We start from the raw sequence: 15,518 nt of genomic DNA on the forward strand, positions 1-15,518 counted from the left end.
TTTCCTTTGGGCTGTGGAGGACTGGAAGCTCATTTGACTTTCCATGGGCATTTGGGTTTCTTGAATAAGATTAAATCCATCCTATTTATTCCGTAGGCTCTATGTAAATATTTGAAGATTGAATTTGTGTCTGTATAACGGGTAGTCTGAGAATGTTGATGTTGAAGAAGCTGTGATGCTAAATAATAAAAGTGCCGACTCGTCTTTGTAGACCTCATACAATTTTTTTATTTGATAGTAACAAAAAGCCCTGAGTGGGTGAGTAGAACAGATGTTATTATTCCTGTGCCCAATGTCATATTGCTAAGTGGTATAACCTGGCCTAGAACCCTGGTCTTGTGACTCCGGCCTGCTAAGGGAAAGAGCCCTTAGAGTTTCTGAACTTGAGGACTGTTGACATTTTAAGGTTTGTTGTGGGGGCTGTCCTATGTATTGTAAGAAATTCAGCAACATCCCTGGCCTCTTCCCACTAGATGCTTGTAGCACACCCGCCCCCCGCCCCCCGCCCCCGCCATGACCAGAAATGTCCGCAGGCATGGCCAAAGAGTCAAAATGCTCAGCTCTCCCCATTTAGACTCACAGTATGAGAAACTGATCCTAAAGTTCTTTATACTTTCTCATTTCACATCCTTTAGGATTAATCTTGAGATATTAAATACAGACTGCAAAGTGCTACTGCAAGGTTTGTAATAGAAGTTATGAAAATAGAATGGATACAGTTTGCCTTTATGCAAAATACCTAGATGTTACCTGGAAGCAGCAGGTGAGGTTGACTTTGATGGAAAGTGGCTCTGCTTTAATCCTCAGCTTCCACCTGATTCCAAACGTGCTCCAAGTTAGTGTCTCTGTCCATTCAGGGGAGAGCATAGGTTAGCAGGATTTGATAATATCCACTCTCAGCAGCTATTCAGTGTGTGTACCTAAAACTCAGTGAATACAATGCACTTTCCCCGTGGGGCAGGATCATCTCACTTGAGCCACTGTCTCCTAATTACCTGAGGAAGCCACTCTTTCACTTCTGCACAATGTGTTGCTGAAAGGCACCCCAGCAGGATCTATGTTGGGAATGTTTTCATACCACGTATCACCCTGTGCTTTTCAATTCAGTCTGTGTTATGTTGGGTGATGTAAGCTTTAAAGGCAGAAGAGGATCCCCCATGAAACGGAAGGTGCGGCAGGGCAGATTGGTGATGGAAGTAATGCCGGTTCATGCTGATTGGAATAGATGTGTGGTTCAAGGTCAAAAACAGCAAGCTGGATCATTCAAGTGAAGGAGCACATAGGATCAACATAAGATGAGGATCTGGAGAAAATCAGAGATTAATAAACCTTTGCATGGGCCGCTTATCATTTGTGCACATGTGCAATCTTTCTATCTGGATTTAACAGGCCTGAGAACACTGACATTTTCTCTATTTTAAGAGTGATCTTCCTTGCTTCCCACCTAACCTGGGCTTAGCATTGAACTTTTTCCAGAGTAAGGTGCTCAGAAACATCGGCGACTACAGGACACAAAATAAGCATAGATCCCCTTTTTCCGACTTATTCATGTACTTGTCCCACAGGCATATTAGTCATTGAGCAAGTGCCTGTGGGGTTGGGCAGTTCTAGGACCACAGATCGGCCGACGGGTCAGTTAGAAATTGGCCTCCTTCTTCTGGGATAGTTCAGGAAGCCTCCCTTCTGCCCGCCTCCCCTGCACTCCACCCTTTCTGCTGTAATGCATCACGTGCACAGCTCTAAACTGGGTAAGGACATATCCATGCATCGTTTTCCCATATGCAACTTCCAAAATACACTCCCTCAGAAAACGTTATAATTATATTTCTGGTACTTGATGTAACCAAGAAAAGACCTGAGTTTAAGGGACTACAATTTCAAAGAAAAAAATCTATAGTGGTCTAGTTCTTCAAATAGAGATAGAAAAATGATTTATTTTTAAGTCAAGATAAACATCTTCTCATTTTAGTCTTAATAAAGTTAAAATGCTCATGTGCCTACTCTTCCTGTTCTTCCATAACTCTCTTTTTCATTTCTTCATCTAGATTCTCGCCAAATCCTTAATATTAATTATTTTCTTGAATGGGTTAAATGCTTATCTGTGTTTGCTCTGTGTCTCATCTGTCACTTGTATCACAGGCTTTCTTCCTGAATCTTGGAGCCCCTTAAAAAAAAATTCTGTTCTGCCCTTCCAGCTTGCTTGGGGCGCCATTTCCAGAGCACAGTAATCCCCTCTCGCCTCTGGCTTGCATCCCATAGGGCAGGTGATGGAGACTCTCTCCCTGTAGGTATAAAACAGGAACTTTGGAACCGATCTGAAGTGACAGCTTTCCCCTGAGAGAGATTTAGAAGAGGCTTTAGGATAGAGAGAGTGTGGCAGAAGGGGCAGCCGTCAGAATGTGCCCAGAGGAGAGGGTTGAAACAAAGGAAGTGGAGGACGGGAGGGCTTGGGGCAGCAGGAGGCAACCACGCCCTAAGGAAGCAGCTGAGCTTCCCAGCAGGATTGCCTTTCCTGCGGGGCCGGCAACATCTTACACAACGGGCATCCCAGCAAGTTCAGGGCAAGCCCAACATTTTCCCTGGAGAAAGGAGAATGCTGGAGGCTTTCGGTTGACTACAGGTTATTTGACAGTTTATCGTGGGCTTATCACAGCCGGCATTTGGGGGACTGTTTCATCCATGATGTCCCCAAAGCTATCCTCTCAAATGAACATTTGGACCTCTGCCCAGTCTCGCCAACCAGACACGGAGACAAGCCTGAAATATGTTTTCCTAAAGAGTATTGAATGCTTTCCTCTGCTCTTCTCCCCACAAATTAGCTTGTGAAAGGGAGGGGAAAGGACCATTAATCCCCTTTCTTTTCCTCTGCACTAATTTAATACCAGCACCAGATAATGTCATGTCTGAGAAGGTAATGCCTGAAGATTCACTAAAAAAAGGAAGTGGCAGGTAGTAACACCCTGGTGCCCGCATCTAATTGAATAGGGGAACGTGGAGGGAGAGGTCTGCTCGCTTTGCTTGTCTATGAGGCTAAAAGGAGAACTAATTTGTGTGCGTGGGGAAAGAAATGAATATTGAATTCTGCAGCCTTGTCCCCTCAACCTAGAGGGTGTAATTATAATATGCACGGAACATTCCCTGATATTTAGTATTCTACCTCTATAACTTCATCCCAGGAACAAATTATATGAAGAAAAATTATTTTGTTGTTCTGTCACTAAGCCAGGCAAATACTTTATGATCTTATCTTTCCTTTGGACTTATGTCAACAGCCAAACCAACTCGTTAGTGGCTGTGCAGGAGAATATATTTAAGAGTTGTCTGCAGAATGCACTTTTCGCCCAGTCTCAAAAGCCCATATTTTCTGAAAGTATTAATGAGGTTCTGATGGCACATCTAAACCTGGGTCTTGTGGGAGTGTTGCATTGTGTAGCTATTATGCCTTGATTTTACAAAGCTCTCTTTGCTGCTACAGTGTTTTTAAAAAGTCAGGCTTTTGTCAATATGTATATAGAGCACTGACACTTTATACAGAATATATTAGCATCTTCTGAACCCCTTGATCTCTAGTTTTCCTTTGGTGAGAGAAGTGTCACTGTCTTAAAGATAGGAAGGAGAGATGAAAAGGAGGGGATTTATGTGACTTTTCCCTGAGTTAGAGGGGGGAGCGATTCCTTTGCTCCGCACTTTGGGTCAGTCACCATCTGGTGCTTATCCTGTGGCTTTGACATCAAGCGGTGCCATCTTCCTGCTGAATGTTCTGTTATTCCCATAATTCTCCTGCTTATCGTGAAGGGAGAATCCTCTGATTAATTTTATGTCTCTTGGGTAAGATAATAAATTTACATCATTAGAGAGTTTGAAGCTGCTGAAGAGATTAGCTAACACAGCCCTCTCATTTTACAGATGAAATTATTTTGGTGATTGACAGATTGTTCTTATAATTAATTTTGTGGTCTCTGTCTGAAAGGTGATGTGATTGCAAATGTTTAAGAAATGACAGTTAGTGATTCTGAGTAGTAAAAAGAAAACAAGCTCTTGTTTTAATGAAGTGAAATGTCTAGATGTTTAGAAGCAATCTCCTAATTTGTAATATGATAAAGATGTTCACTTCAAGCTGTTTTATATATTCAAATTTTACTTTATTTAAGATATATAAATGATTTATCAGATATTTTAAACAGTAATTTGCTCTCTGATGACAAAATTAAAAATATGTTTATTGATGAAAATTTGGAAAATAGGGAAATATACAAAAGCAGGGGGAAAAAATCTACTAGTAATCCCCAAACTCTAAAAACCACTCTTACTGATCTTTCAGATTCTTGGGGAGGGGTGGCAGTGGACAGGGGCAGATACACAGATAGATGGATAGAGACATATGTTTTTACATAGTTGGAATTATATTGTCTATGTAGTTTATAACTTGCTTTTTAAATATAGTATGTTGTAAATAGTTCCCTAGCATACTCTTGGAGAACATGATTTCCTATTATTAGGCATTTGGGTAGCTTCCAGTTTTCACTGAAATGTTTCTAATTTTGCTATCAAGAACAGTGAAATGGAATTTCTTGTATTTAAACTTTTTTGTGTATCATCGACAATTTTCTTCATATAACTTCTTAAAAATCAAGTTAGTAGGTCAAAGCATCAAAAGATTTTGAGTATTGAAGCTGTGACATCTATGGTAGTTATTAAATCAATTTGAAGTTGTCTGTGTCTAATGATAAACCCGGCTGGGATATCACAGAGAGTGCAGGCCCCCCGGCTGAGTTAGTTTAGGGACTGTAGTGAGGAAGGCTCTGTGTAGGAGAGTCTCCCTGGCGCCTTCACCGACACTAACTGCTGTGCATTTTAACTCTTCCCATACCTACTTTTAAATAATAATATCTATTTTTTATTTTAATTAATATTTCTTCTCAATTTAGAAAGTTGAATATTCTATAAGCTTACTGCCATTTTTTCCATTGAGATTTTTATTGCTTGTCACTGTGTTTACATGTCCAAGTTTCATTCTAGTTAATATAATTTGAAATCTTTAAATCAGTTTGTCACTTGCCTTTTATTTTTGCTTATAGTGTATTTTTGACAGACTTTTAAAATTTTAACTTATCGGAACCTACCACTTTTTCTCTTATAATTTCTTCCTTTGCTTTTTGCTTAGGCCTTTCCAAGTGTAAAGGTCAGCTGCCTCCTATTGGCAAGTTGTCGGCTTGCCCATGATATGCTCTGCTAAATTTGAAATGTTTGTATTTAATTATTGCAGAAGTAAAAGTCAATGGGAGAGGACTTGGGAGTGCATGTCCATTCCTAAATCACAGTTGGCACATAGGTGTGGAAAAGGGGAGGAAGACCATGAACTCCTGAAGTAGAAATTGGGGAGAGAATTGAGCCCCATCTACCTGCCACCTTCCCTTGCTGGCTCTTTAATAAGCTACCTCAAAGCCGCGATTTAGAAAGAGTAAGTCACTAACCCATAGTCTGCAAGGCAGGCAGGGCCGAGGTGGGATCCAAGAATGAGCAGGCATCCAAGAGAGTCCTTGGTTCATCTGACTCAGCACATTACTTGAATCACTGCCTCCTTGTGCTCCCAGTAAGTCCACCTAGAGGAAAGTCATCTTTATGACAGTAAGGTGAGGGCTTGGTTCCCAAATAATTAAAGGGCTGTGACTGCCTATTATTATCGCTGCTACCACAGTAACACTGGTTATTAGTAATTCCAAAATGACGGATTTGGAGTGCTTGCAATCAGGCAGCAACTTGCAGAATAGAGTTACTGACTTGTTTAGGTAAGACAGAGTTCTTTTGTATTTGAGGGAGATGAATAATTAATCATTCTGAATGCTGGCTTGTGGAGAAGCAAGAGGACTTTATTTTCTGTGCTTCTCAGTGACACGATTGTAATCCCCAGATTATATTAGGTGATTATATTAGGTGATCAGACCTGTAATGTGTGATGTTTTCAATAGAAGTCTGTAGTGATTTGTACTGAATCAGATATCATCATATCCTACATTTAACAGAGGCAAAGAGAAAAGGTACCAATATTTAACAAAATGTTGTACAGGAGGAAAACTTTATTCATTAAGCTAATTTTTCCCTATATCTTGTAAAAGGCCACCACTTTTCCATTCTGCCACTGAGAACATATTTTGACAGCTGCTTCCCTAAGCAGTCAACACATTTGTAGCTTTTTACATTTAAGGTTCACCTCCTCTTACTCTGCATCACATATGAGAGTGGCTCATTTAGATACTTTTGGTCCTCAGTAAATCATACAATAACTCAAAACAAAGCTCTGTTAGACCAATGATACAACGTTAGCTTTGGGAGCCTTGTATCCCAGTTTAAAATGGATTAGGAACATTCTCCTGGTATAGATGGGCAGTCTCCCAGGAAATGAATGGGTTGGATCTGCAGTTTGTGTGAGAACTGGGTGGAGCAGGTGCCTCCGGCTGGCTGTCCCACTTTCCCCAGGACCGAGAGATAGTTGGAACGGAGGAAGGAGTGGATGGGGAGGGAGGGAGGGAGGGCTGCTGGGTGGAGGGAGAGAAAGAATATGAATAAATGGGGCAACTAATTGAGGTGAAGAAAGAAAGAAAGGAAGAAAGAAAAAAGGAAGAAAGAGAAAGAAAGAGGGAGGGAGGACAAAAAGAAAGAAAAAAAAGGAACCAGAGTGAGAACTATTGAAAATAATAAGACCATAATAAAAATAGGTAGATGTATGTGTATGTGTGCGCATTTCACTCTGGGCTTTACAAGATTTTTTAAATGATAGGATCAGAGTAATTTTATTTTCTTTTGGTGCTTTTCTGAAATTTTCAAATCTTAATCTTAGGGTAATAAAAAAATAAAAGTCAGTTTTTAGACTTGGAACATTGCAAACCCTGGTTTTAGTCCTGCAGGCCTAGAGCCTTCTTCCATCTTCCCTGAGCTCCATCCATCATTTAAGAAGGTTGGTTTGTGTTTGGCCAGATGAAAGCCTATTTTCTGACAATAACCTTCTTTTTTTTTTCTTTTCCCTAACACCCAGCATGGGACCGAGTGGGCGTCTTCCCAGTGTAGCGTGTGCTCCTGCGCTCAGGGGGAAGTCCGATGTGCCCCCCAACCATGCCCACCCCTGTTGTGTGGACACCAGGAGCTGGAATTCATCCCCGAAGGAAGCTGCTGCCCCATCTGCGTGGGCACTGGGAGTGAGTACAAGCTTGTAGAAAGAGACCCTCTTTGGCTCTGAGGTTCGCCTGGTGATATCCCAGCTCTTTTCTTTCATGTTCAATGTGGTTCAAAGATCCCCAACCACATTTCTCATTGGAACAAGATTTAGCCTTGCACTTGGCATGAAGGGATGTTGCAGAGAGTGAGGTTGGAAGAAATCTTTAAGCTCCATTCCAAACTTGGGATTCTGCAAGACTCTGATTTATCTGTTTTGCATTGGCCAGTGCATCCCTCTGCATTCATAGCTCCTGAGCAGGCAGGCAGGAGGGACAAGATCCTTTGATGTGATTCCACAAGGCCACCTCCTGCCTCTTGGCAGAGAGAAGAACAAACAAATCACTTCTGCATGTGGTATCACTGGCACTTACTCTGCCAGCTGGTCTTTGAGAAGACATAACACTTTCTCCAAGACACACAGAGCAGGAAGCAGGTGTTTCATTGGTCTTGACCACATCTTCACTGTGGAGATTACGCCTGCCTACAAACCAAGGCATGGTTCAGCAAGCCAGGGGCCCGCTCCCAGGCCCTCTCCTTGGAATTCACTCTTGGTCTAAGTGCCCTTTTATTACATTTACACATATGCACCCCCTTCCATTTTTATAACTAAGTAGTAGTATATACTTCACAATAAATATGAATTATTGTCATTGCTGCATTGTGTTCTCTCCTGGCATATAATAGCTAAAATTATTCTTTTACCTAATGGTATCTGGAAGCTACACTCTCTTTTTGCCTTTTACCTTTAAAAAGAGCCCCAGTTTCTTTTGGATCCACAGGTATTCCTTTATTGGCAATCTCTTACCTTGGACAACCATTCCAGGGGTTAAAAAGTATGTTAGGAAATGCTGGAAGTGGAATGCTGGCCTCACGCATTGCGGGTGTCACTCACCAGGAAAGAACTGACAGCTGCCTGAGGTCAAATAACCCAGCAAATAAAAATACTTGAACAACAGGGTTTAGGGGTGGAGTGGGGAGTGGGGAGTGGGCTGTCTGAGTTTGTGGGGTCCTTCCTTATGTTTTAGGAGGTTCCTCGCTGGCCCTCTGTGAGAAAGAGACATTGGAAGCATTTTTCCTGGAGAGACTGTAGCATCAGCCAGGGCCAACTCTACAACCCGCCAGGGCTGTGCAAAATGCACACATGCAGGACCCCTTGTGCAATAAGCCAGGGGGCAGGGGGATGTGTTCTTTTTCCTTCTGTGGTTTTTCTCAACCTGTCCTGTTTTGAATTTGATATTTAATATTATATTCCCTCAGGAATGGGGATACTTGCTGGGTGGGCAGAGATCTCCATGGGCTCCCTGGACCGCTCCCCTGCGCCCCCCACCCCTGCATGCCACTCGGTGCTTAGGTCCACGCACTCCCCTGGCACCACACCCACGTCCCAGCTGAAGTGGAGGGTGGCAGCATTCACTGGGCATGGGCTTGAGAACAGGAGGCTGAAAACCCATCCCAGAACGGCAAGGAAACGGGGCGGGGTGGGGCGTGGAGGTGGGACCACGCACCTGGCTGAAGCCTGGCAGCCCCAGTACAGGTACATTGTCTCATTGCCGGTCACTTACAAAAGGGGAGAATTGTTAAGAACTCGTTACAATGGCAGCAAAGCATTAACTCCTAAGAACGCCCCCGCTTCTTTGCCCTGGGCCGCGACCACAGACCTCTGCAGTCAGCCTGGGATCAGCAAGTCCAACCCCCCGACCCCCGGTAATTTTTATTTCTCTGACCTTCCAGAACCCTGTTCCTACGAAGGCCGCGTGTTTCAGGACGGGGAGGACTGGCCCTTGAGTCGGTGCGCCAAATGCGTGTGTAGAAATGGGGTCGCCCAGTGCTTCACAGCTCAGTGTCAGCCTCTGTTTTGTAAGCAGGTAAGGAAGACGGCTTCGGCGGCGTGGCTCCTTCTCAGCCTGTTAACTTTGCGGTGCAGGGACTTGGAATCCCTCCTGGGATTATCTGGCAGGCCTTGGAAATGTAGGAACAAGAAGCCAAGGCTCTTTTGTTCCCCTCCTCCTTTTGGAGACCACCACTGCGACATTTCTTTTACCCTGAGAAGCTGCAGTTAGGCCTAATTACCAGCCATTTAGGCTAATCACCAATAGGAAACTGAGCCTTGAGGGCCCTCAGAAAGACACGCTTCCTGCCCCAGTTGCAGATGTTTCAATAATGTCAAGCCCGACATCTGGAAAATTCAGTAATATTGATCAGGTTTGTTACTGTTTGCCAATGCAGAGGTGTACGGTGCTTTTTGAATACATATGCATGTCTTTAGATATGATTATTCATGTGTACACTATTTAATTCTTATAATGACTCAACTTGTCCAAGGATTTTCTCTGGACTGGTTTAAAATAGAGGGAGCTTATTGTTCATATAAAGCTGATCTGATTTTCTAAACATTAGGCTCTTCACACAAATTTTAAAAAGAAAATCAATTGCAAATAAATGTAGTATACATGATATTTTACAGTTTTTTTACTCTTCCAGAGACTCCTACAGTGGTTTCTTGGCAGTTGACAGATAACCACAGAAGGAGTTTGCCTCCAGTGAAAAAAATAGCTCATTTTTGATCTAAGAAAAAGCTGGAAGCCAACATTCAGTTGATACAGAGCAGCGCTTTGTGTCAAATAAACCAAAATCAATAACATGGCATATTGTGACAATTGGGCAATATTTTTCAAGGCAGACAAAATGCAATTAGACAAGAAATGCTAAATGCCAAATAAAAGGAAAATGTATCTAATTGAGAGACTAGATTGTATCACCCAGCTGCACCAGCCTTGCTCTTGTCACACTCCCCGTTCATCACAAAGTCTTGTCCTGGCTCTAAGGTTACAAATGAGCTTTTTGGTAGAGTTGCACAATGTCTTACATTCGGAGACACTGTAGGTAGTGTTGTGGTATTTTGATTTACACACCGCAGGGCTTAGCGCCCTCTTGAATGAACCGTGATTAAGCAGTTTCCCACCGTTATGATTAAGGAGGTGGGGGAAGGGATGGAAGAAACAACCTATTGTGACCCTTTTCTTTGAATCTTTAAAAACTTAATTGTGGACTGCATATTAGGGGGTCAGATATTAGAATAATCTAAAGTACTAGTTTCCATTTTTAGAAACAGTAAATATGAATTCTATGTTTAAATGTTAGCTTTCAAAACATAGTCTGCATTATTTAAAAAGATGGAATTTGGTACTGTACTTCAGAGCTAGTTAATATGCAAGCATTCTGGAGTCTTGGAAATAGGTTGATTTTAATCACTTGCATCATTAATGATATATTTTTGTCACGACATAATTTTCAAAAAAAGACCTGTCACATTATTTAGAACTATTTTTTAATATCAGTATTAAATATTGGATGTTCTTATGATTAAAGAAGTGCTGTAGAATTAGTGATTTTGATGGAAACGTTATCACTACTACTAATTATCATCACTGCATTTTGAGCATTTATTATGTACCAATCATTAACTATAAGGGCTTTAATAATTCTGATAACAGCCCTATGAAGTAGGTGTTATTATTATCATCCCATTTTATAGTAGATGAAACTGAGGTACAGAGAAGTAAGTATCTTGCTCAAGGTACTAGAGTCAGGAAGTGTCAGTGCTTCTTGCTCAGGCAGTTCTATATCCCCACCTGAACTGACCACACCCGACCTGCAATTTTAACCATTATGCTGTACTGCCTCACAAAATGATGGGATTCATAGCATTTATATAGAATAATAATCACAATAACAATAGTTGCTAACACCATTGAGCATAATTCTGAGTATTTTATATGTATTAACACATTGAATATTTTTTTAAAAAACACATGTTCATCAGAAGAAATGTATTTCTAGGTCTTGAGCTCTAGGAAAACTTGATTTTTAATATAAGGGCTTTTTAAAAAAATATGAAAGGAATTTGTTTTCATTAAGGAGAGTTTGGAAGAGGCAGAAAAGCAGAAAAGAAAATGATCATCCATATTTCCATCATTCAAAAGACCACAATAGAATTTTTTTGTAATCCACTTCAATTTTTTGGTAGGCAAATGTGGATACATTTGTTTGCTTGCATAGTTAGAACCACATTTTAGAAGTTGGTGATAATCCTTGATGAAAGGATAAATTTCTTATGTTCAAATAAAGAGCAGTTCTCTTAACGAGGGATGTAAATACTGAAATTGCTTGCTCTCAGCTGCTGTCCAGATGCCTTGTGAAAAGAGCTGTAAACCCATCCACATTTTTGTAGGCTCATTAAAATGGCCTCTTCTGCCTGATGAGAGTTGTCCCTGATAATGTTACCACCACTTTTTTTTTTTTAAATACTATAATTTTCCCATTCCCAGCGTTGATTAATCTGAGTAGGTTGAACTTCACCTTTGGATATTTTGTCTTCTGAGCCACTAGGTATTTGAGAACCATTTTCTAGTTTTCTGTATTTACGAAAGATACTTGGGGGGAAGTCTAAAATTTGGGATGATTATGTTCTCTTTCTATTTCAGCCCTATAATCTTCTTTCCATTGAATTCTAAAATTTAGTGCATGGAAGTCTGTTTTCTATTCCATTACATTCAGCTAGTTTCACTCTGTTGGACTCTTGCACAGTGTCTCTTTATCTTTGTAATTCAAATATTTTCCCCAGACATTTCTAGGTGAGGTATCTTTTCACATATTTTGCCTGGAATATTGTGAAGCCCTTTCAACTTATATTCCAGTTTTTGAAATGTTTTCTTCAGTTATAGCTTTGATTAATATTTGTTCCAGTTATTCTCATTTCTTCAGAAACACTTCTGATTCTTAGATTGCTTCCCTATCTTTCCCCTCGTTATCAATCATGTTCTCTCTCATCATTTTTCACTTTTTGTCTTTCCCTGGCATTATGGAGAGAGCCTCTTACGTTCGTGTTTACTACCTTCAGTACTGATTTTAACGTGAAGATTTCATATTAATTTTCTTTTGGTTCTTCCTTATTTCTCCTGTCATTGGTTCATCTGTTTTTTTTTATCCCAATGCTTATTCTTTCTTTATTGGTTTCTGCTTCAATTTTAATAAAGACTGCATTTTCTTATATCTTACTCAAGTTTCAAAATGGCTTTGAAATTTTTTCTTTTAGATCCTGTAGTCTGTAGTGTTAAGAAATCTGCCGTTCCTGTGAATCTTCAGAATGTTACTTCTTTCACTTGTTCTTCAGAGTTTCCCCCAAATTCCTTTCTTTCTGTTTGTTTATTCTTGATCAAGAGAAATCTACCCATAACCACTGCTTGAAGCTGCAAGGATAAGAGGCCTGCCCCTGGCTAATTCCCCTTCTGGGAGCCTTCAGCAGATGCTAAGGACTGTGTTCCGAGGGTCTGGCAAGCTTCATGTAGTGTAGCTCTATTGAACTGAGATCAAATCTTTTCCTAAACCCACTCCTCAACCTTCTTACATACTGAATACATGAAATAAAAACTATAGTCTCCAGTTTGAACTGCTGCAAGAGGTTCTTTCTATCTCTCTGAGTAGCTGTGTGCTTTACATTTGGGGTATCCCTCGCCCTCAACCCTACTTTTTATCACTCCCTCTGCCTCCCCTGACACACATAATGCCTACTCTTTTTTTAAATTTATGGGCTCTGTCTAGAGGTATAAAAAGAGATATCAAGGCACCTTGACCGCCTAAAACAGCAGCAGCCATGCACTGGAGAGATGACAACCATGTTGTGTTCAGTATAGGAAGGCAGAGATTTGGGAGGATGTGAGGGTTCTTATTTCTATTTAGGCTTACAAAGCAAAGGAAGGCACAGAATGTCTCTGGTCCATGGGGCTTCCCCTTGGCAGAGGCAGGAGTTTGGCTGCTCCACTTTTTGGTGGTGGGAGTTTCCTCTCTTTCCATATTTTCAGAGGTCATAGCAGGAAGATTTTTTATCAAGAGCTGTTAGCCATACTCCACTATAAACTTTTTTTATCTTAAATATTTTTATTTAAGGAATATAGGAAACCATAATTAAGTATATCCTAAATGGCAGTTCAAACCAAAGTTGTAATGCCATTAATCATATACATATATATATATTTTTATTGGACTCCTGTGATAACTGAGGGAAGTATATTAGACTAGGAAAAGTTAGCAAACTTTTCCAGATAGTAAAAATTTTCAGCTCTGTGTGCCATACAGCTGGAACAACTACTCAGCTCTGCCACTGTATCACAAAACCAGCTGTAGATAATATGTAAATGAATGGATACGATTGTGTTCCAATAAAACTGAACCTACAAAAGCAGGTGGTGGTCTAGATTTGGCCCTCAGTCCATAATTTGCTGGCGCCTGTATTAAACTGTACATTGGAAGAGCAAATCTGTGTAGACCAGAATGACAAGATTCAGGTGTATGATAGAAACAAAAGCTAAAAAGCTGTTCCCGTTTCTCTGACCCACCTGGCTACTGACCTTCTTATTTGCCCCTCCAGTCTAGCTTATAAAGCATCAACACGAATGGGATCTCACCTCTGAATCATATAGTTCTCTCGTATCCTGGGATATTTTTTCTTTAAATGCTTTTCCTTCCTGTCCTTGTTGGTCTATATTTGTGAAGAAAGCTTCTGTTCTGTCAACAAATTATATAATTAGGTATTTCCAATAAGAATTGGAAAGTGTGATTTTCCTTGTACCAACCTCCGTATCAGTAATCCCTCCCTTCCCATACTCTCTTATTGACTTTGCTACTGTACTTGGGATTAGTCTGGGTTGGTTAAGGTAGCATTGATATTAACTTACTTCTCAAGATATGTGATCACGCCCTGACCAGTTTGGCTCATTTGGTTGGGCTTCGTCACACAAAGTGAAAGTTTACCAGTTCGATTTCTGGTCAGGGCACACGCTGGGTTGTGGGTTTGGTCTTAGGTCGGGGCACATACGAGAGGCAACCAATTGCTGTTTCTCTCTCATATTGATGTTCCTCTCCCTTTCTTTCTCCCTCCCTTCCTTGCTCTAAAAAAAATAAAAATTTTTAAAAGATTTGTGATAATGACATTTGTCCCCTGTTTACTTAACATTGTACAATTTCATTTGTTTATTTTAATAAGAGTACTGAAAGTGTGATATCACGTAAACCTTATTTTATTCCTTGCTGAAATTTCATTAAAGAGTTCTGAGATCAAGAAATGCTCAGTAATTTCAATTCATGCCCAACTTTCACATCTTCTATTAAACACCAACGGTCATAATATTTTGCATATAGAATCAAAAGAAATAAAGTAATCTAAAGTGTAGAAAACAGTTGTCAGTTTAAATACAGTGGTTCAGATTTTTGAAATAAACCCTATTAGATAGTAACACATTAATCTAACTCATCATATATAATTGGGATTAAGGAACTACTGAAGTATGACCAGAACTTTCTAAGAAAAATTAAGGTTATTTGACACCCCAACTCCCAAGTACAATGACCATTTTCTTGCAGAATACTGGAACAACCATGATAATAAAATCTCATTTTCTGCTTCTAATAAGAGAAGGAAGAGAACTGTTATAGAGGTATTCTCTATATAAGATCTACCAATTCTTAGTCAATGAAACTTCATTTGTTCTTACCCTCCTTCCCCTGGCCTTAATTTGTTTATCTTGCTGCCCTTCTAGGGTAGGCTGTAGTGGTAAGTCAAAGTGAGAAGCTGACTTTTGTGGCATTAAGGAGGAGACTGTTGCTATGAAAATTCTTAGGGCAGCAGAGACCAATGGTCTGATAGTCTGGGGTTGAGGGGGGGCTGGTAGAGGTGAATAAGCACTGGCTTATTGCCAGATAGCCAGAGGTATGATTATATATTTTTTTCATGTTAAGGATCTCCCTAATGTATATATGTGACTGTATGGATTCACATAAAGATAAAAAGAATAGTGAAGTAGTGTATGAGGGATACCTTCTCTTTGAATTTAGAGGTAATTCAGCAGGGGTTTAAATATTCTCAGGTGTTGGTATGGATAGTGCTCTGAGTTTCTACTACTGACCACTTACTATTACCAGGTCAGCTGTGTGACCTTGCATGAGTCACACAAACTCTCTGGTCTTTACCTTTCTTGCCTGTAAAGTGGCAATAAGAGCATCTGCTTCATAGGGTCCTTGTACAGCACTTAAAACAGTGCCTGGCAAACACTAAGTGCTATTATTATTCTTATGGCTATTATTTGGGCTTTTATTTGTTCTTTGAAGATGATGGGACTTAATAAATATGCAGACTTCTTAACAGTCACTCTGACCTTGGCAAGCTAATTATTATCAAAGCACCAGGTTACTAACAGATACTAAAGGAGGGGAAGTTGTTGTTTATGGATGCTTGAAGCATGTTGTTTATG

General features: G+C 40.4%; 1 protein-coding gene across 1 annotated transcript in view; it reads left to right on the forward strand.

Annotated features, from left to right (window-relative positions):
* Window positions 1–15,518, forward strand: part of FRAS1 (Fraser extracellular matrix complex subunit 1) — a 422,802-nt gene that overhangs the window by 160,073 nt on the left and 247,211 nt on the right. The window contains exons 5-6 of the mRNA XM_054591913.1: window positions 7,034–7,193; window positions 8,944–9,077. Of these exons, the coding sequence (XP_054447888.1) occupies window positions 7,034–7,193; window positions 8,944–9,077 (294 nt within the window). The remainder of the gene's footprint in view (window positions 1–7,033; window positions 7,194–8,943; window positions 9,078–15,518) is intronic.

This window comes from Pteronotus mesoamericanus, unplaced genomic scaffold (genome assembly GCF_021234165.1).
Source record: "Pteronotus mesoamericanus isolate MK-2021 breed Mesoamerican mustached bat unplaced genomic scaffold, CSHL_Meso_final contig_130, whole genome shotgun sequence".
Lineage (NCBI taxonomy): Eukaryota > Metazoa > Chordata > Mammalia > Chiroptera > Mormoopidae > Pteronotus > Pteronotus mesoamericanus.